Source organism: Ambystoma mexicanum, chromosome 1q, assembly GCF_040938575.1.
Source record: "Ambystoma mexicanum isolate Mex_15411 chromosome 1q, UKY_AmexF1_1, whole genome shotgun sequence".
Classification (NCBI taxonomy): Eukaryota; Metazoa; Chordata; class Amphibia; order Caudata; family Ambystomatidae; genus Ambystoma; species Ambystoma mexicanum.
The window spans coordinates 577,595,057-577,616,650 of NC_090922.1; the positions used below are offsets into that span (position 1 = coordinate 577,595,057).

At 44.7% G+C, this 21,594-nt stretch overlaps 1 protein-coding gene across 2 annotated transcripts in view; it reads left to right on the forward strand.

Moving 5' to 3' along the window:
* UCHL5 (ubiquitin C-terminal hydrolase L5) overlaps nt 1–21,594 on the forward strand; it is a 518,067-nt gene that overhangs the window by 288,593 nt on the left and 207,880 nt on the right. For both annotated transcript variants that reach the window (XM_069641075.1, XM_069641074.1), the window contains exons 6-7: nt 6,776–6,906; nt 8,298–8,361. In XM_069641075.1, the coding sequence (XP_069497176.1) occupies nt 6,776–6,906; nt 8,298–8,361 (195 nt within the window). The remainder of the gene's footprint in view (nt 1–6,775; nt 6,907–8,297; nt 8,362–21,594) is intronic.

A 21,594-nucleotide genomic window follows, 5' to 3' on the forward strand; every position in this document is an offset into this window, starting at 1 on the left:
TTGTATTCAACAGAAATCATTGTTGCCACTAGCTTCTACAAGGCACATTGTCAAAGTATCCAAAAAGCCATTATATTAAAGAAAATTCGATACCAAGTATCTTAACTTCACTGTAAGGTGATGTTTCCAGTTGTAAATATACTTCTGAGGCTTGTGGATCTGCTTAGGTCACATGCTATGCATAGGTTGACATCTAGTGATAGCCGCGGAGTATTCCTTTTTTTGTTTTTGAAACTCAAAGGGACGCTGACAGGGCGTGCCAGTAATACTATCCCTAGTGGGTGATGCTATTACTTAAAAGTTTAAACTTAGTTTTTATTTCTGTCCTTTCGACTTCTTTTCCACAAGTTAACTGCAAGATCTCCGGCAATGGCTTTGAGGACAAGACCATCTGTCGACGGTGATTCCTGTCTCAACTAAATTTTGCCAACTGGTCTTTGCCCTGCACAGGAGGGAGAACAGGGGTCGATCATATTCCAGGCTCACTACAGGATGCTTATTCCCCTCTACTCCCATTTATTTCACCAGGCTGCCATCTTCGTACACAACTGAAAACACTCCTTTTTAAATTCTGTCCTTCCTGTAACAGGAAGTTTCCCTCTAAGGATTCCCACCTGATGTGTGACCTTTGCCTTCCTAGGGACCATGCCGAAAAAACGTGCAAGGCTTGTAAACTGTTCAGGCCCAAAACTTTAAAGGACCGCAAGACTAAAGGCTGGGCCCACCACAACATGCAGGCCGAGGCCACCATGGATGTCTAAGGAGCCTCCAGTGATGGCAGCATCTGCATCCCTAGTGACACTGAGGGCGATCGGGATCCAGCCATTCCACCCCAAAAGGCAGGCCGGCGGTTCTGCTATGAGGCAGACACTTGGCGGCTCAAGCACCCTCAGTTTGCACCTCACCAAGCACATCCCCTATGGCTGAAAGTCGACCGCCGATAAGCCACACGCGGTGTCGAAGGGAAGGTCCGAACATTTCCTGTCTTGTGGACCATCCTGATCACTAGTTTCTGACACCGTGTCTAAATCTGGGAAGTCCTCAGGTTCCGGCGACTTGGGCGTCGAAAGACACAGCGACAGCCCCAGCAAAAAGTTCTGAAAGGAGAGACTTGATAAAGGAACACGTCTGACACCATATTAAAGGCCACAATGTCGAAAAACTCTAAATCTTCCATGTCCCAAGTCACAAGGGATGGAAAGTAGGGATTACTCTACCCCTGACAACACCCTTTCAGGGGCAATGCATCATAAGACCCCCTACCCCAGAACCACCACCTACACGTGCTCCCTCTGTATTGCCAAGCTCCTTCCAGTGGACCCCAGAACAATGTTATAGGGTCATGAGAAGAATGTCAAGTTTTATATACTACTTTGATGAACGCCCCGAACAGCTCCAAAACCTTTAGGACCCCCCCACAAGCTGAGGCAGCAAGCATACAGCCTGCAGCCAAGAAAGCCTGCATGGACACCACGCAGGCCACTACCTTGTCATACCAAGATGCTGGTCAAGACACATATATTAATTATGACACTCGAGTCTCACATGACCCTGGCTCATATTCAGGCAGTTAGGACCAAGGGGGGACACAGGGAACTTGGACCAATACTCTGACTTATACATTGCCCAATCACCACACCGACCCACTGGCGGCTGACTCCCCGGTAGACAATCGACTGCAATACAACAACCTGCTCTTAAAGGCTGCAGAGCACATTAAGATATATACCCAGAAAGCCCGACTTTGTGGAGGACATCCTTGGGGATAAGGAATCTGCGGCACAGTTTATCCCCTTGCTTCAATGGGTCCAAAGGTGTATTCAGCCCTCTGCTTACTCCCAATCTGACACAGACAAGCCCCCTTAAACCTTTTGTACATTATGGGGCAGCTAAAGCCTGTCTCTTTAGTAGTCACCACCAGAAGAGAGAGGAACCCCTCTGGCCTCTTACAAACCCCCTCCTGATGAGAGTAAGATCTACAACCTGGGCAGGAAAGTAGCTTCCTCGGCTGCCTATCAAACAAGAATAGCTAATAATACTACCTATAATTGCCCCAAGTGGGACGAGATAGCACAACAGATACTCAGTCCCAGAGCCCCTAAAAAATCAAGCTGTTGCACACAATCGCTGAAGGGAACGGGTAGCAAGCTTCTTCCTTAAAAATAACTTAGACGCAGCAGACAAGGCAGGGAGAATCGTGGCAGAAGGCACACTAATCAAACGCCACGCTTGGCTTCCGGTGATCTGGTTTCAAGTTGGAGACCCAAGCTACCCTCCTGAACATGCCCATTGAGCCGAACTCTTTATTTGGAAAAACATTTCAGGATGCACTTAAAATCGCAAAGGAGGAATATGCAACCTCAAATCCGTGGGGCAGCTCACTAACAAACCCTTTGGGCAGAGAGGAGGCTCAAACACATGCCGGTTTAGAGGATGGATCCACACCGGTCCTCTAACTACAAACAGGGTGGACAGAATTCGTCTAGTGGTTCTTCACAAGGGCAGTCCTCCCAACAGGGTTTTCAAAGAGGCCAAAGAAGGTCTAGAGGTAGGGGCAGATCCTCTTCCTCAAGAGGGGACTCAACCCCTCCTAATCAATGACCACCCGCTACACGTTCCCTCCCATGCCACTCCATCCAGTAGGTCGTATTTCACACTTTACCCACACATGGGAGGGGGGGAGATCACGTCAGGCAAGTGGGTACTTTCCACCGTGGCAGGGGGAGTAGTGCAAAAAGAGCTAATTCAAACACCAGCCAACCACCCGCCAAGACAAAGACGGACTTCACAGAAGAATAATGCATCATGGTCAAAGCTTTGCTACAAAAGGACACCATAGAAATTGCCATTATTATAATAATAATAATACAAGGGTATTCAATTTACTTCCTTGTGCCAAAAAAGAACCAACAAGGTGCCCTGTCCTAGACCTGCGCCCTACAAACACCTATGCCAAGCCACATAAATTCAGCATGACCACGCTACAGGAAGTAATCCCACTGCTGAAACGGGGGCCTACATGGCAACCTTGGATTAGAAAGATGCATACTTTCATATTTCAATGTCCTTGGGGCACAGAAGATTCTTGTGCTTCAAAAGAGCAAACCAACACTAGCAATTCAAGGTGCTACTCTTCAGCATAGCCTCTGCTCTCAGGGTATTCACCAAAGGTACTAGCGATGGTGGCAGCGCATCTACGCAGAGAATCGATCCTAATGTACCCTAGTGTACCCTTAACTGGACGACTGACTGATAACAGGGGAATCCCCCAAATTTGCAAGCAAAATACCCAGAGAACAATCAATCTCCTGCTCCATTTGGGTTTCTCAAACAACAAGAAAAAATCAAGTCTTTCCATGCAAGATCAAACAATTCTTAGGAGCTGTCATAAAGACAGAAGAGGGTATAGTCTTTCTGTCAAATGATTGTAAAAACATACTGCTGCAAATGCCTCTGTATCTAGCCGGGTGCAAAATAACAATACGCAAAGCAATGCACTTGCTCGGGATGATGGCTTCATGATGGCTTCATGCATGTACCTGGTTCCGCGCGCATGACTGCGCTTGCGCCCAATGTAAGGGTGGTTAGCGAAACAGTGATCTCAGGCAAGCGCTCAGTGGGAATATCTATTGGTTGTTTCACTAACCTTAGTTCAAGCGCTACACTGGTGGACAAAGAAAACCTGTTCAAGGGAAAACCCTTTCACAACCCTACAGTGCAAGCAATTGTCACAACACTCATCGGCTGGGCAGCCCATTACCTTCACCACACAGCGCATGGACTATCACAGCCCAAAATCGCATAAACCTGTTTCTGCCACTAGCAGTGCTCAAAACCCTGCAAGCTTTCCAAGTGCACCTGTCAAGTCGGACAGTACAAGTCCTCACAGGCAGCACCACTGCCATGTTTTACATAAACAAGCAGGGGTGTAGGCACACTCTCCAAGTCTGTCCAGGCTAGCACAAACAATGTAGAAGCGGGCACTCCAGCAGGGCATGTTCCAGGGAAACTCAATTCTCCGGCAGACTCATTAAGCATCCTCTACCTGACGAGCACAAGTGGCAGGACAAAAACATCTTAAACAATATCTTCTCCCTATGAGGTTACCCCCTTTTAGACTTGTTCGGCACAAGCCAAATCACGCAATGCCCAGACTTTGCTTCCAGGTTTCCCCAACACGGATCCAAGGGGGAACGCCCTGTGGATGAACTGGTCTAGGAAATTTGGCTACATTTCCCCCAAACACTGCTAGTGAGCAGGTTGGTGAACACACACTAGGTTTTCACCCAAGCTAATATCTAAGTTCCATGTCAACCAGTCCATTGAACTACCAGCTTTCTTTCAAAACCCTTCAAGCTCAAGTGAAAGGCATACAACTCTGCTACTCTCTATCAAACAAGACTCTCCCTTTCACACCAGGAGCTCACTTTACCAGGGGTACAGGAGTTACGCTGGCATGTATTGCTGGACACCATTTGCAAAGCAGCAACATGGAGCTCCATACATACTTTTTCTCAGCACTACTGCATTGGCACACATTTTAAAGCAGATTCACAGGTGGGAGAAGTGGTGCTAAAACATCTTTTTGCTCCTGTACCTCACAACCCACCACCTTCTCCAGACAGTGCTAATCTATGCATAGCATGTGATCTAAGCAGATCCACAAACCTCAGAAGGGATACATTACTCACCGTAATCGTATTTGTGATGCTTGTATCTGCTTGGATTCACATGCACCCACCCTTCTGCCCCTGTGGAGTAGAAGGGGCATGGTTTTTTTTTCTGGCTTTATCTACTCTTATCTGTTTTATTACATCTGTAGTCACGCTACACTTCATGGTACTTCATGACAGAAAGAAAACAATCTGAGGGACCTCGATGCTTGAAGGACCATGGGTACAGTGGACATCACACTAGGGATGGTATTACTGGAACGCCCTGTCGACTTCCCTTTTTGAGTTTTGAAAAGAAAAAATGTAATACTCTGCCGTTACCACTAGATGTCGGTCTATGCATAGCGTGTGAATCTAAGCTTATACAAGCATCAGAAATAGTATCCCATACAGAGACAGTTTCAGTACTGATGGTCTTGGAGACAAGTCAGTTTCCCCAGAAGAATGAGCATAACTGGAAGCTAATAAAGCTTTCTGCTTTCCTTGCCGAAGTCGGTATAGGGCTCAAAATTAGCAGAGTGTCCCATAGTCTATGGGAATAAATCGGCAAAAAGAAAATCTCTGAGAACAGGGAGTAAAATACATGACTTGGGGTCCAAAGTCACGGTCTGGAAGGTCTCAATGTCCTCCACCGTGGTGCTCTCCTTAGCTGAGTGAAAGTTAAGATTTTGCCCATCACATGTTATGATTGCTACGGGCACTGTGGCTCTGACCCAGAGTGTGAAAATCACAGTAAAAGCCTCTGGTTGAGGATGTTTGGTGCTGGAGGTACACAGCTGTGTGCCAAGCAGCAGGGATGTTTATTAACTTGTATGGTGCAACGGAGAACAGAATACATGGATACTTCAAGCTTAGTTACAGAGTAGGGCTTAACGGTGCATTAAGGACATTTCAGGTAGTTATCTAAAACAAATCTGTTGAAAATAAAATATACATATGTACAGGCAGAATAGGTTAGTCAAGACGAGATTCAAAGGTTAGCTAGTTCGTAGTTAGTCGTGGGGGTCGTTGGAGTGAAACCATTTGAGAATTACATCTGAAGCTGTAGTAGGATTGATCTATTCTAATGTCAAGTGGGAGTGCGTTCCAGTACTGGGCCGCCTTAACCGGGAAAGTGCTGCCACCTGTTCTTTTTTTTTTTTTTGTAGCCTGAATCTAGGTATCTGTAGGAGGTGGCAGCTCTGGTAGGGTGGGTTGATGATCTTCTCACTATTCTCTCTGCAAGGTAGGGAGGAGCTACGTTGTTAAGGCATTTGAAGGTTAGTCTATTTTTAGTGAGATCCTGTCACTGATTTTTAGACCATGTCTGGAGCAACAGTCCCTAAATTCACGAATCTTGTAATGTGCGGCCCCATGGCGGGCGGTTATGGATACGTTGTCGGTGTATGTTATTTAAAGCCACTATCGTCACAATCTTGTCCTTTGGATTGCTTAAGATCACCTAAGGCAGTGTGTGCCAGCAGCCGAGGCAGAGATCTGGGGATTTCAGGTGGACATCAAATAAGCAGTCTAACAATATATTGTGTTGAATAATGGACTATCCACGCAGGGTTTAGTAAAAGTACGTCCATTTTCTCATTGAGTAGGCAAGTAACTGTGCTGGCAAATTGCAGGCAAGTCAATTTAAAGAAGTTTCTGGATGATAAGCATTTTGGTCTTCTGCTTTGAACCAACTGTTTGTACGGGTCAGCTCTTGACAACGTTTTTAGCTTTCAGTGTTACAAAACCCTTGGGCCTATGAGCCTTTGTTTTCCAGTGTGGGGCTGGGATGAGTCGTTCTGATGTCTGTCTGTTTCCCACATGACTAGGTTATGACAGTACACTAATGCAATTCAATTACTGTGTTGGGAAATGTGGGTGCAAACTTTTGTAAAGGAGAAGTAAAAATAGTGCCAACATCAGAACAAGATAACTGTACAGTAAGAAAACTACTGTTGAGTGCATGTTTTGCCATTGATCCTTTTGTACCAGGTAAATGGTCTATGGAAATCCCTTTGGATTCGGAATGCATTAAGAAACCAATGAATTTGAAATCTTTCTGCTGAACATGTATTATCTTTTTATTTATACTGCAGTCGGTGATCGGGTTTCTGTATTTTCAGACAACAGATGTTTGAATTTGATGCCAAGCCATCTGCTAAGGACGAAGATGCTTTTCATTTTGTAAGCTATGTTCCTGTGTATGGGAGACTGTACGAACTGGACGGGCTGCGAGAAGGGCCGATAGACTTGGGTAATGTGTATTTGTATTGTTACCTTGGTGACCTTGGCTTTCAAAGATTTTTTTTTATAAGTGGTGCTTATGTCCTTATTTAACTGTCTATCAACTTTACGCTGCCCAGCAAGGATATTTATCATTGAAGCTGTGTGGGAGGGTGCTTGCTGTTGTTGCACCCATGTAGACTTCACTCCACTACATGTCCTCGGTTGTAGTTTTTCAGTTCACTTGTGCTTCTCTCTCAATATAATTTGTTAATGGAATTTGCTTTTGCAACATTAAACCCTTACATCAACTGCTTTCTGTTGGCAGAAAATCTATAGATGGTGCCAAATGCATTGGCTTTGTAGAGGGCCAACTGACCTCTAGAGCATGTCCATTTAGAGACATGGCTATAGTACACTTCCTCGCTTTCTAAAACTTTTGTAAGAAAAGCAAGTCTTAATTCTGGATACAGAGTTGTAGCTGGTTATATGGAAAGAGTTTATTTTTTCCAGTGCAAACTGTTTTTCCTCAGCCTTTTGTTAGGCTTTGAGACCTATTTACAACTAGGCAACAGGATTTCCTTCAATACACTGGAATCTTTTAGTGATGAAGTGGACAGATCCACCAAACTGAGGCAGTGTGGTTAAGGTTAAAGTAGAACTCTTAAAACATTCAATAAGGGTATGCACATATCTGAAGGTCTTCTGTTGTGGAGGTAAAACATGTCAGTCCAGTTTACAGGTAAGGAACTGTATAAAATAGTTATTGACCCTACCAGATATGTTAACCAGTTGATTTCGGGATCCACAGTTGCTTCACTGATTCCATTACAGGAGCTAAAAGAAACATTACTTTTATTGAAGGTACCCTCACCTTAAATGCGTGCAAATCTTTTCTGACTGACCTTTATACACTGTTGCTTCTAGTTCCCTTCTACTCGATAAAACCTGTTCTGTTTCCTAATTTACCATTTGCAGCATGCAAACAGAGGTTGATAATCCTTTGCCTTATCTATGGCATGAGTCCCTGAAACTTACTTTTCCAGACTGTTCTGTTTTCCATGGTGAAACCTAAAGCAAGGCCTCCACAGCAAGTAATAGTGTAACAAGAGTTCTAGAGTCGTGGCTTTGGTTACAAAAAGAACTGAATAGCCATAGTGAATTTATCTTGAGTTATAATTTGGCTCGACATTCTGTAACTGTCTACTCCCCAAGATAAGTTTCCCTTGAGTGCTTTTGAATTTGGGATTAGGTTGATTTAGAACAGTTTGTCTTGAACCAAATGTGTGCACATTCTAGGTAGAAGAGGTGAGCTTTCTAGAGCTTCTTTTCCACATGCCTGGTGTTAAAGTTCGCTTTAGAGTCTGGACTTGTACGTTTTTCTATTGGCCATCTTGTAAATGTTTTGTTTGTATGTAACAGGACCATGCAACCAGGAGGACTGGATCAGTGCTGTGAGACCAGTCATAGAGAAGCGCATTCAAAAGTGAGTCTAGTCTCTTCTGTAGAGACAAATGTATCCATGCAAATGCTGTTTCATACTGACGGAATGTATGCACACACATGTCTTGGGCAAGCTAAACCTTTCGCAGGGGTGCATTCCTGGATTAGAAATGTTTTTCCAGTGTGTTAATGAAATAGCTTGAAGAAATGTGGAATTGTACAGGTTAATCGTACATGGTCATATTTTTGAAATGGGTGACTTGGCATACCTTTAATCAAAGTAGATTAAGCGGATTGGGCATCTGAACAACCGGGCTAATCTCTACCCCTTGCCACATCCAACTTCTCCCTGTGCTTCAACTATACATGCTGCTCAGCGTCTCACCCCAATCCAATCCCGGTCTCATAGACTCTTTGCCACATTAACTTCCAGAATCACTACCCTCTCCTGGACTGTCACCTGAAGCAACTATTGCTTTCAGGGGAACCATCCTGCCAAAACCTTTCTTTTTATAGTGATTTGCTTAATAAAGTTAAACATTTTCACTTGATTCCACGTCATTACAAACAATCAAACATTTAATACAATCCTGGATACATTCAGAATATTGCTTTGAAAGTTCCTGATGCTTGTGAATCTGTTTAGAGTCACATGCTGTACATCTAGCCAGACGTCTAGTGGTAATCGCGTAGTATTGCGTCTGTCTTTCAAAGATCGAAAAGGGACATCGACATGACTGTAACACTATTCCTAATGTGACGTGTAGTGTACCCAAAATGCCTCATGCGTCGAGGCACCACCAGATTTTTTTTTTTTTTCAGCCTATTTAGTTGGTCACTTACTGCAGAGCTTGTTAGTTTATATGGCTATCTTTGCTTAGAACGTTATCCCAGAGCTTCCTCGGCGGCTGTCTTGACGACTAATCTACATCCTCTCGATGACTTGCCGACGCTACACCTATGGGGGCTCGACGGCTGATTACTTCTAGACCTTGGCCGCCCGGCCTGACAGTAGGCAGAGTGGGGACCCATTTGACCGACTCTTCTCCGAATGCCTTTTCTTTGCCTCTTTTTTTTTTTTTTTTTTCCCCTTCCGTCTGGCTGCCTTTCTCTGTTTTCGAGTAAACATCATTTATTTTGTGCTCGTCTTGCAACGGCAAATTCCCCTGGAAGGACACTCAGAGTGCCATCAGAGCCTCCCTCCTAACCAGGACGAGCAGCGCTGCAAGGCATTTAAACCTTTTTGGCCCTAAGAAAGGCGACCCAAGCAGAGGGTGGCTTACGCCATGCAGGCCGGGAGTCACACTCCAGCAGACGCCATCGCCTCGGATGAGGAATCTGTTGGTAGCCACAGCTCTGATTTGGATGCAGTGGACCCAACAGTCTGATTCCCGCACGTCCGTCCTTGGGCCTGATGAACATGCCACCAGCAGTGCGATAGAGACTTAACACCTCGGCGACAAGGACATCCACATCACTACTAGACCTAAGCATACAACCCCTAATCCTCACTCGACTTGCTCGTTCAAGTCCTAGACTTCCGTAGGCCCATTAAAGACTTCGGCTAAGCCTACCGAACCTAGTGGTTCGGCACCTGCTGCGCTCCCACCACCACAGCCTGCGGAAGGTCTTAAGACTTTTAATTTACCAGGCGCTTCGCATGAATCCTCAGCCCAATAATGTCAAAAGACACGCTGAAATGGGCCTCCTTGTCTAAAACACTTCTCGAGCTTCGGGAAAAGCTCCGAGGCCCATTCCCATGGTTCTGAGACTAAAAAGGTGTCTCTGCCAGAAGGCTATTCTCCAGCGTCTTCTCTCGCTCAGGCCTTGCAACAGGATCCTGCTCCAACTACTTCCCACCCCTGCCACAGACCTGATGACTGCTCGTCCTCTGTGTGGACTAGGGAGCGATTTGAGGCTTGTATGGAGAGGTTGTCTAGTTTATACAATTTTCAGACAAATTTGATGAGGTGGTTAAAGGGAATAAGCCTATGCACGCTTGCCCTATACATGAGTAGTCCAAAGACTCCTGTCTCCAGATGCACAGTTTGCATCCCCATCTGAACAACGCCCTCTCAACCTCCCTGGGGATGTGTTCCATGAGAACCAGGATGACCCTGATGAGGACCTCTGTCCTGGATCAGGATCGGGCCTCTCAGGACCCAGTCTCTCAAGACCCAGACTGGGTCCCTGCTGATGACCAGGGTACTTGGCACACTACCCCGGCATATGACCCTGACTTTTTCTTGGACACTTCCTGTAGTTCAGCCCCGTACTCGTCACCCATTGACAGTCAGATGCTATTTAACAACCTCCTCAAAAAGGCTTCTGGCAGCTTCAAAATAGTAACCAGGAGAAAGTACCCAACACAGGTTTTGTGGAGGATATCCTTAAAGACAAGGTCCCAGTCAGTTGTTGCAATTCCTCTCCTGAACTCAGTAAAAAAAACTCCTTGCTCCCTCCTTACCCTCGCTCACTTGAGCTGTCAACCCTAGAGTGAAGGTGTTCTGCCCAGTGCCCTCGGATCCATTGTTTATCAGAAGCCATGCTGTTTCGAATTCCCTGGTTGTGACAGCCACCAGAAAAAGGGAAGGGGTGCCACTATCCTAGCTAGTCTCCTCTGGACAAGGATTGTAGAAAGCTTTACGCTCTGGACAAACTGATCACCACCTCAGCTGTATTCTGCACTTGAGTCGCAAATACTATGCTCCTGGCGAGTTAGAGCGATGCCCAATGGGGACTTGTTCAGGAAGACCTTCAAAACATCCCTGAGCCTACCTGCACACAGCTCTTAACAGTGGTGGCTTAAGAGTGTTGGGTGATCCAGAACATACTCCAGAACACTCTGGATTCGGGTGAAACGGCGGGGCATGTTCTTGCACAGCGGACCCTGTTAAAGCTCCATGCATGGCTCAAAAACTCCTGATTTAAGCCGGAGACTCTGGCTTCTCTCATTAACAAGCATGTGGAAGACTAGCCTCTTCTTGGTAAGGCGGTCAATGAGGCCCTTAATCTCCAAAAAAAGAGCATGAGACACTAAAGTTGTTAAAACCAAGACCGCTGGTCCTTTCACTGGCAATCCTTTTCCCACCCCTCCTAGGAAGCTATGGAACAGGAGCGGCTCCTTGATTTTATGGACAAAGTACTGGCAGCAACTTCCAGTCCCCTCAATGAGAGGGGATTTCAGCGTGGAAAAGGTAGGGTGAGAAACTCTGCAGCCAGAGGCTCTCCATTCTCGGCCAATAAACATCAGCAGTATGGGTCCCTTCCCATGTCTTGCCGGTAGGGGGATGATCAACATTTTTTACCCATGCATGGGAGAGCATCACTTCAGATCAGTGGGTACTCAAAACTGTCGCCCAGTTACAGCATAGAATGACTGCAACCACCCTGCTACTGTCCATGTAGGAGCTAACCAGTGTCGACAAAACGTCTAGAGAGCCTGCTAGAAGAGGTCCAGATCCTACTGCAAAATGGGGCGATCAAGGTTGTCCATCTTCAGGCAAACTGGGTTGGTTATTCAATATACTTCCTTGTACCCAAAAAGGATATAACCATGCACCCTGTTTAAAATCTGTGTCCTGCAAACAAATGTCAAACCTCAGGATGACTACAGGAGGTAATCCCTCTGCTGCAACAGGGGGATTACATGGCCATGGCCACATTGGATATAAAGATGCATACTTTCACATTTCTGTTGCCAGTGCACAGAAAGTACCTCTGGTTCAAGATTGAGAACACTATCAATTTAAGGTACTCTCCTTTTGGCATTTCCTCGGCTCCAAAGCGATTTACAAAGGTACTAGCCATTCCGGTGTATCCTTATCTTGATGGCTGTCTCGTAACTGGAGACTCATACGGAACATGACTGGAGAACACTCAAGGCAGTACATCTCCTGTTCAATCTGGGATTCTCATTCAATGAGAAAGTCCAGTCTTGTCCCGAGTCAAGTCAAATAGTTTCTGGGGGCACTGATGCAGACAGAAGACTGCCTCGTCTTCCCCTCCAATGAGTGTTCCAAATCGCTCAGTATGTAGCCAGTCGCCAAATACCAATAAGGAAACCCATACGTCTGCTGGGCATGATGGCATCCTGCATCTTCCTGGTTCCACACGCCCGTTTCCACATGCGTCCCATGCAGGAGTGGCTCTGGAGCCAATGGTGTCGGGGGAACAGGTCAGTAGCACAATCTAGTGGTTGTCTTGAAAGCCCTTGTTCAGTCTCTGCAGTGGTGGTCAAATGAAAACCTTCAGGGGAAATCTTTCACCTCCCCCACAATAGAAGCCACTCTCACCATAGACTCATCTTGTCAGGGTGAAGGGTGGGGGCAGCACACCTTCTACAGCAAACGGCGCACATCATGTGGTCTCAGTCAGTAGCAGCCAAAACCTCTTAATCTGTTGGGACTATTGTCAGTGTTCAAAACACTGAAAGCCTTCCAAACACACTTGCAGGGAAAGACTGTTCTTGCCCTCAGTACCACAGCCATGTACTATCTGAACAAACGGGAGGGACACTCACTCGCCAGGGCTATCCAAACTGTTACAGAACATTTGGAAATGGGCACTGAAACGCATGTTCCAGGGGAACACAATCTTCTGGCAGACATGCTCAGCAGAGACTTGTACCTACTTATAGAACAGGAGTGGTGCTTAGAAGAACATATTCGACTCAGTCTTTGCAAGCATCAAATTTATTTGCAACTCTGGAGAACGCCTCCAGAAGGTACAAAGTCTCTGGATAACGTTGTCTGGGTGATTTGCCTATGCTCAACCTCCCCTCACCCCCCCTCGATTTCCCTTTGCAACAGGATAGTGCACAAGATGCACCAGGAACAAGTAACGCTTATCCTTGTGGCACTAGTGTGGGCTCTACAGCCATGGTTCTCATCTCATGAGAATGTCAGTCTCCCCTCCCAGGAAACTGCTCTGTCCATACAACATGCTGTCATAAGACCTAGGAAAAACACTGCACCCGTGCCTCGAAACATTCAACTTAGCAGCCTGGGTCCTTAGAGTTTGGGCACCTCCAACTACCTCAGATATATGGACATACAAAGAGGCACGGAAACCTAACAGCAGACATTGTTACGCCAATAAGTGGAAACAGTTTGTCATTTGGTGCAATACTAAAAACATCAACCCTATTGATATTTTACCTAAAGATCTAGTACTTTATCTAACACACCTTAGATTAAGGACTTTTTTTACAACTCTCTAAAGGTACACAGCTGAGAGCAAGGTTTCATGTTTGCTTATAATTAAGGCATTCATGGAAGGAGTAAAGCGACTTCACCCTCCTGTTGATAACACAACTCCTGGATGGGACTTAAATAGTCTTACAAGACTCTCCTTTTGACCAATGCACAAGGCCAGGCTCAAGACCCTCACCTATGACTGCCTTCCTAGTGGCAATCACCTCCTATAATGAGATGGTGAACTGCAGGTTCTATTCAAGACCCATTTGTAACATTCATAAAGACAAAGCGATACTGTGCACACACCCACGCTTTGCGCCTAAATTCATTTCTAAGTTCCATGTGAATCAATTCATCTAACTTCCACCTTGCTTGCAGTATCCCACCAACTCAGCTGAAAGAAGCCTCCATACACTAGATGTTAGGAGAGCAGTGGTATATTCCCATGAAGACAAAACCACTAAGGCAAGCCAATTCTTTGTCTCTGTTGCCGCTCATAGAATAGAGAAGGGAACAATGTCTCTTAATCAGCTTTTTCTAAATGGATTGTTAAATGCATCACACTGTTTCTCTCTTGTGAAGAGATTTACCCTTTACTTCTAGAACACTCTACTCGAGGCGCCGGATCTACTATAGCCTTTATTGCAAATGTTACTCTTGATTCTATTTGCTAAGCAGCTACCTGGCATTCTGTGCACACTTTCACTCAACATTACTGCTTAGACACACACTAAAAGTCTGATTCTCAGGTGGGCCAGGCGGTGCTAAGACATCTTTTCTACTGTTCCTTCACATATCCCACCACCATCTCCTGGTACTGCTCGCTAGTCGATTCACATCATGCGATTCTAAGCAGATTAACAAGCATCAGAAGACCTACGTTACTCACTGTAATTGTATTTCTGATGATTGTATCTGCTTAGATTCACATACGCCCCCCTCATGTCCCTTCATGGAGTAGAAGGTACATAGACATCTTACACCTTATCTCTTCTTTACTCCTTCACGCATTCTGGAAGGCTCCCTCACAGCAGAACACAAAAAACCGGTGGGACCTCTACACATGAATGATGTTGGGTACACTACACGTCACGTTAGGGATAGTGTTAGTCGCACCCATGTCAGCGTCCCTTTCGATCACCGAAAGAGAAAGATGCAATACTCTGCGATTACCACTAGATGTTGGACTATATGCACAGCATGTGAATCTAAGCAGATACAATCATTAGTAATACGTTTAGGGTGAGTAATGTGTACCCTACATTGGTCATAGATACAGCAAAGTTATATAAAAAGAACTCAGAAAATGTGTGATCATATAATTACATGGTAAAAATTAAATCTGGACTTGCAGCATCTTTAACAGCTCCAGCAACATCCAATACAAACTTAATAAATTAGATTATCGCCATCATCAAATTAACCCATTACATTTCTTCAACCAGGACAGTATGACAAACATTGAAACTCTAAAGTGCTTGTGCTTCATTTGGTGCCATAACGTCACAGTGCAAGCAATGTTTTAGAATTTCTTGGGACTTTGTTTAACAAAAAAAAGTCAACTCCTTTTGTTTGTTGTAGTTTAATCCTAGGGACCAATACGTTATGTAGTAGGCAATTGATTAAGCTTAAATCTGATGTCTTTGGCTTTGAGGCAGAACATTGCCACCATGCCTGCCAACTTTAATCCGATTCTCTGCCCACTCCCTACTCGAGGAATCTCCCTTGACCTAGTCTTCTTTGCTTCCACCTTACCCCATCCAACCTCACTATTATTCACCCTTTCCTATCAGATCACTTCCTTATCCACTTTGATGCCTGTTGGAGTAGATTTCCAGTTGTGTGAAATTCTCTCCACCTGTGAGTCCCCCAGCACCTTTTACTGGACTTTTGGATTTTCGACTAGTTCTCCTGAGTGGGAAACTTTTTCCACACCGCTCATTCTTTTACTCTGCTTTTGGGAACTCTTTTTAATTCTTTTTGCTCCCCTGATAAACCATATACTCTACAGCCATCGCTCTGTAGACAGGGTGGGGAGATCATAAAGCATTATAAATAGATGCCCATTGGGTTTCAATGCCAAATTATCTTGGATAGTGGGAGTAATCTCTGGAATACGGTTTGTTGAGCTTCCTTCTTAAATAAAAAAAAAGTTCTGCCACCAAGTTGTTGATAATGGCTTTGACAATCTGCAGATATTTACTGCCATATAACTTCTTGGCAATAAAGCATGTCGGAAATTAAGCTTCTTTTTGTATAATCAGTCTGGTGTGTAGTTTTAACTTGACACTGGCAGCCAGGAGTGTTGCAGCATTGCTGACAGTGGGGGTAATTATGAGTACAGCGGTAGGGGGCTAACGGCACCAGTAAGGATACCGGTGCCGTTAGCCCTCTACCGTTGCATTCCGAGGTCCCTTAGAGGGTCCCTCTAATGCCGGCTGGTTTTATCAGCCGCTCTTAGTAGGACCCGTTAAGGAACCATGGAGCAAATAACGGGCCCGCTATTTTCAGGCCCGTTATTAGCTCCTTCCCCATTCCCATTGAGCCCTATGGGGGCTCGATTTGGAATGGGGAATGGTAGTCAGAATGGGGACTTACTGGGTCCTCCAAGGTCGGAATGACCCGGTAAATCCCCATTCCGACTACCCGGACCCGGGTTTGAAGGCAGCCATGGTGCTAATAGCACCATGGCTGCCTCCAAACTCGCAATGACCCCCCAGTATCTTCATGGCTGTTAGGGGAGTTTTCCAAGTCCCACTTGGAGGTAAGACTTACTGAGCTATCCCAGTGGTTTGGAGATCCCCCCCCCCCCGTCCCCTCTCCCAACTCTTAGTCCATAATACTCAGGAATCTTGGTAGAGTGGCAGAGAAGTCAGGCTTATTTTAAGAGGAAGATGTGAACCTAGTTTAATAATGCCCATCAAAGAAGCACATACATTTCTATTAAAATGTAGAATTAGCATATTTACAGAAGTCTCTGTTAAATAATAAACCAACATGACATATCTGCAGAGTGACTATATGGCATAATGGTGCCCTCACAAAATAACGATACTGGACATGATGTGGCTCCTATGACACTATCGAAGCAAAGAGACGGACTCTACTTCTTGGAGGGGGAGGGTTATTTAAAGTTTATAAGTTGGATAATGTAAGTCTTTCATTTGAAATCTAATAAAAACATGTTTTTAAAAGAAAATGCCAACACCTAGGTATACTTTTTAACTATTTTCAAAAGGCTGCTTAGTTGCTGGAAACTTACAATAGTTACAGGAGTTTGACATGTCTACCGAACTATCGGTAATAATGCGCACCCACAAAGTAAGTTATTGCGTTGTCAGCATACACATGAGTGATTGTTGGGAAGGAAAACAGTTGGTTAGTGTTATCCTAGTAGAGCTTCAGGTTCTAGAAGCAGTTTCTATGCACAGCGAGTCTTTGAAAGTCCAAAGCGCAACCCTAGCTAAAAGGCAGTTCAGAGAGGCTTAAAGTCTTGAAAAGCAGCAGAAGTCAAAGGTTCCTGTGGATACGATCTAGTCTATAGGAAAATAAGAAAGCTTAACCAGAGAACCCTGTAAAGACTCTCTAAAGGGACACAAGCAGCAGCTTGAGTCAGTCGAGAGGGGGTTGCCTTGGACACCTACATGCACTGCAATTTTCTAGAACGACTTTCTGGAATAAGATAAGCAATACATTTTTCTCCCCCACAGTACCTTAGGTTTGAAGACATTTGTGCTGGATGCTCTGCAGTGTTGCAGATCTGGACCGGACCTCTGGATTCCTTGGTCTGATCACGAAAGGCAGGACAATGGGCCGGATCTCAGCAGCAGTGTCGAGGGAGGACCTCTGGCACCGCTTTCATCAACTTCTCTGGTCAGTTGTTTTGGTGCCTTTTCTGCAGCACCAACAAAGGACTTGATTTGTCAGGTCATTCTTCTTTGGTTCCTTCAGTCCCACACTCTGTGTGGAGTAGTTGGATTGTGTCCATGAGGTTTCAGCAAATACTTGGATGAATTAGGCCTTTCTATGACGATGCACTCGAAATGGGCAGCAGGTCTCCTGGTATTGGAGTTCTACAGCTCTGGAAAATCACAGGACCTCGGGAGATGGCTCAAATCAAAGGTCGTTTTGGGAATGGTTGTTCCCAATAGTCAAAGGGAAGGAGTCCCCTTCAGAGTTCATGTTGCACAGAAACAGTGTTCAAGACAGCAATGGTCACATTGGTGTTGCAAAGGGTCCGCAGGTGTCTCTGGTAGTAGTCCTCTTCGGTTACTTAAGCTTCCAGTGGTCTACTTGCTTTTCACTTCAGGAGCCTAGACTTTTATCCAGTGCAGGCACTCACTCCTTTGCAGTCTTCCTCAGCAGTTTACAGAAAGGGGTATTTGGCTGTCCAATCAGGACAGCCAGACCCCCAGTGGGAGGTGGTTCCATTCAGGCCCTCTGGTGGAAATCTTACACCCCCACCCCTCCCCCCCCCCCATTCCTGCCTGCCCAGACACTCTGGAGCCTAGACGGGGACACCCAAGGTTTCCCACCCAAGGCAAAATGCACAAGCCTCCCCCTCCAAGAATGTTAGAAGGGCTGACGAAGAACAACCACGCTAGTAATGGTGTAAAAGAAAGGCCCCAAGTTAGCACTTGGGTGCCCCTATTGTGCACTACTGAGGCTATGGACATAGCCTGCTGTAGAACATTCACACAATAGTAGGTAGGACAAGTCCACTGCCACCAGCCATAACTAGGAGTTTGTGTCTGTGACTAAAGTCCCAGTAGAAGAGGGATACTAAGTACCCCTGTGGCACTCCACATAAGGTGGTGTGTCCCATCTGTCAGAATATAAAGGTGCAGGAGAGACCCTATGCGTCACTCTATTTTTATAAAGAACTGTAGTTACTCTAGGATCAAGAAAGGAATCTCAAAAGAGGATCCTAGGGGTGCCCAGCAACACTGTCCATAAGGAGCTGTGTGCTGCAATAAGTGACAGAGGAAAATACTCCATAGAACAGGTAAAATACAAAGAACAGAGTTCCAAAAAAGAGCCTATAAGAATAAAAATGAGTGAAAAAATGGCTCCACTCATTCAGGATTTCAGGAAAGGGTCGAAGTCCAGCAACATGTTCTGGGTGTCTCACTAAGAGGGGGATGAAGCATAAAAATGATAAATCTCCCTAACAATGGCCATTCAATCTGAAACCTGGCTGCAGCATTTTGACTGAATCGTGAATTTGCTAAAAGCATAACTGAATAATCCCCAAATGACTCTGTAATGACTGCATTGTACATTTAGTGAATCTGCAGTCAATCTCCCCTTTTGCTGGTTTTAGGGCACCCCCCTCATGCCATGTTCAGTTTTCTTGGAAATGTACCTCAAAACAGCACAGGATCATGTGTGCCCCTTACCAAAGAGACCCAGGTCAGACAAACCAACACTAGCCCTGATGCTGACCTACAAAGGTTCACAAATTGCTGGCTCGGTGCCAAAACACCTGAAGGAAATATTGAAATCCAATATCATTTCTGACTTCCATCGGTTTACACACATCAATTTCAAAGCCTAATTTCTGGTAAACCTTGTTCCCACACCATTTCCCTAGTAAGATCAATGTTTGCATGGTTACCAATAGGGTTTCAGGTCCTTATGCAATGAAACCTCTGTAAACATTAGGGAGGAGATGCTGAAAATTGTGGCAAACAGTGGCATGTTATTCTTCTACCTCTCAGCTCATTAGGGCATTTGGTTGGTTATTGGACCTTGCTAAAATGTCTGCAGTTAAAAAAGAAATTAAAAAAAATTTACATTTTAGGAATAGTATCTCAATGAATAACCACCTTTCTGAGCAGCCATATGGCACAATTGGATCTGGAACAATTGCATATTAACTGGCTCTGTTGCACTTCTTATACAGGGGATAATGCAATCTGAATTTAGAGAGGAAAGAATTCAATTATTTCCCTGGTTTTCACTTCTCTTCACATATCAAATGTATTGGTGAAATCAAATGCATGAAACCTTTATCTAAGAAAACATTTAAGTTATTTAAATAAGCAAAAAATAATCCACCATTATAAAAAGTAGTTAAATTCTCATTAACACTTCAGGTAGATTATGTCAGCCACCTGTTGGAAAAACAATGTGTTAAACAGAAAAAGTGCTAGCTTATGTGGCAACATAAGTGGAAAATGATCAGCAAAACAGTCACATTGCATACACAAGTACATAAAAACATTACATGTGATGAATCAAAAAATCAATTATAAATTCAAATGATTAAAAAAGGTAGCCTAACTGAATTAATTCAGGCCGATATTATCCCAACATTTTCTTTCCTGTGGTTTGGTTCTCATAATTTGTAGGACATTCTTCAGGGGACTATTTGCTGGCTGAAAGTGATGTAGTAATTGAAGTGCTTCACTAAATAGTATCAATGACTTCTTTTCAAATTTAATAGGTCGCCTGTATATAGAAATGCAAATGAACTCAATTATTTTGTAGTTCCTTATGATGGAGTGAAATGATTATTTGTTCACTACAAGAAAGGTTTTAATCTTAGTCAAGTATTAAACCACGACTAGAGCTCACTTACCCATTTACTTAGTCAATATTTTATTTATCTTTTGCATTTATTATAAAGCGCACAAGCAGCCTGGGGGCATCAAGGTGCTGTTAAAGCGACTTAGTTACAGGGATCTTACATAATGTGCTTGCATATTGAGACAGAGTACAGGTGCAGGCTTCACAGCATACAGGTTCAGACAAATGGCCATGTTTTGATTTTTGAAAAGCTAGGTGTGATGGTTCTGCTCTGAGGGTGAGCGGTAGGGAGTTCCATTGCCTAGAAGCAAGAGCTTGCGCTGGCCCGCTCTGGCTCGTTTCACTTTCGGAACTATAAATCGGTTGGAGTAGGGTGTTGTCGTGGGTCTGGAAGCGAGGGATCTGTTTACTCTCCGCGAGGTAGGGTGGAGCTGTGTGGTTGATGCACTTGTGGGTTATGGCAAGTGTTTTAAAGAGGACACATTCTCTAATGGGTAGCCAATGGGCTTGTCTCCTTGCAGCAGAGATGTGCTCCCTTTTGGGGATGCCAATGTCTGCTCAGAGCTTTATTTTGGATGGTTTGGAGTTGCACTAGGTTTTTTTTTTTCCTGACGTTCCTCCTGTGAAGGGGACATTGCAGTAAGCCAGTCTTGACCCAATTATGGCTCTCGTAATAGTCCAGCAGTCTTTGGTAGTAAGGAAGGGGCTGGCTGCGTTTTAGCAGTTTTGTGTGGTAGGCTGCAGAGGATGCGATTGTGCCAACTATGGGCAGAGAACAGTATACATTTCTTCTTGGGTTAGATCTGGACCAAATTGCATCGCATCCCAGGCTACCGAGTTTCAGGGTACCACAAGGATCAATACCATTCCACAAACCTTTAATGTGAAAGACCACTAGCATCACTCGCAAACCTTTGGGGTACCCTTGCGCTGAGGGCACACATATTGTTGTGCTTGGACCATGGAAAACGCCGACCATGCTTTGTTCATAATCCTAAGGCGGGTATAAAACATGGGTCCTCCAGCTCCCACTGAACAATTTGAACTTGGGCATCCTCTTCAATGCAAACCTGGCATTTATACCTCGGATACAGTAAAACTATTTGCCCAATAGCTCCTCCATATCTTCAGAAATTATACCCCTGCCACAAGACTGAGGTGGTGATAGTTGCAATGGTCTCCCTCGTGGATTAGTTTATTACTTGTATATCAGCCGACCAGTGAATTTGGTAAATTCATTTCTTGATAACTGGGTCAAATTCCTTCAGATCAGTGATAAAAATAATGATCTCATGTGGCTCCTTAGACAGTTGCATTCATAACACTCAAAACCAAGAGCCGGCTTAAATAATGGACCCCATATACCGGGCTGACCTCATTTAACAATAAATCAATCCTCCTACCGCCAGTTCTAGATCACCTGCCCATGCCCTCAAGATGTGTATTGACTTACTGCAGAATATGCCATAGTAACTTTCTGCTTTAAAAAGTACTTCAAGCCTTTCGACTTTACAAAGTTTTCACTTTGTAATCGCAGTTGTCCTCAG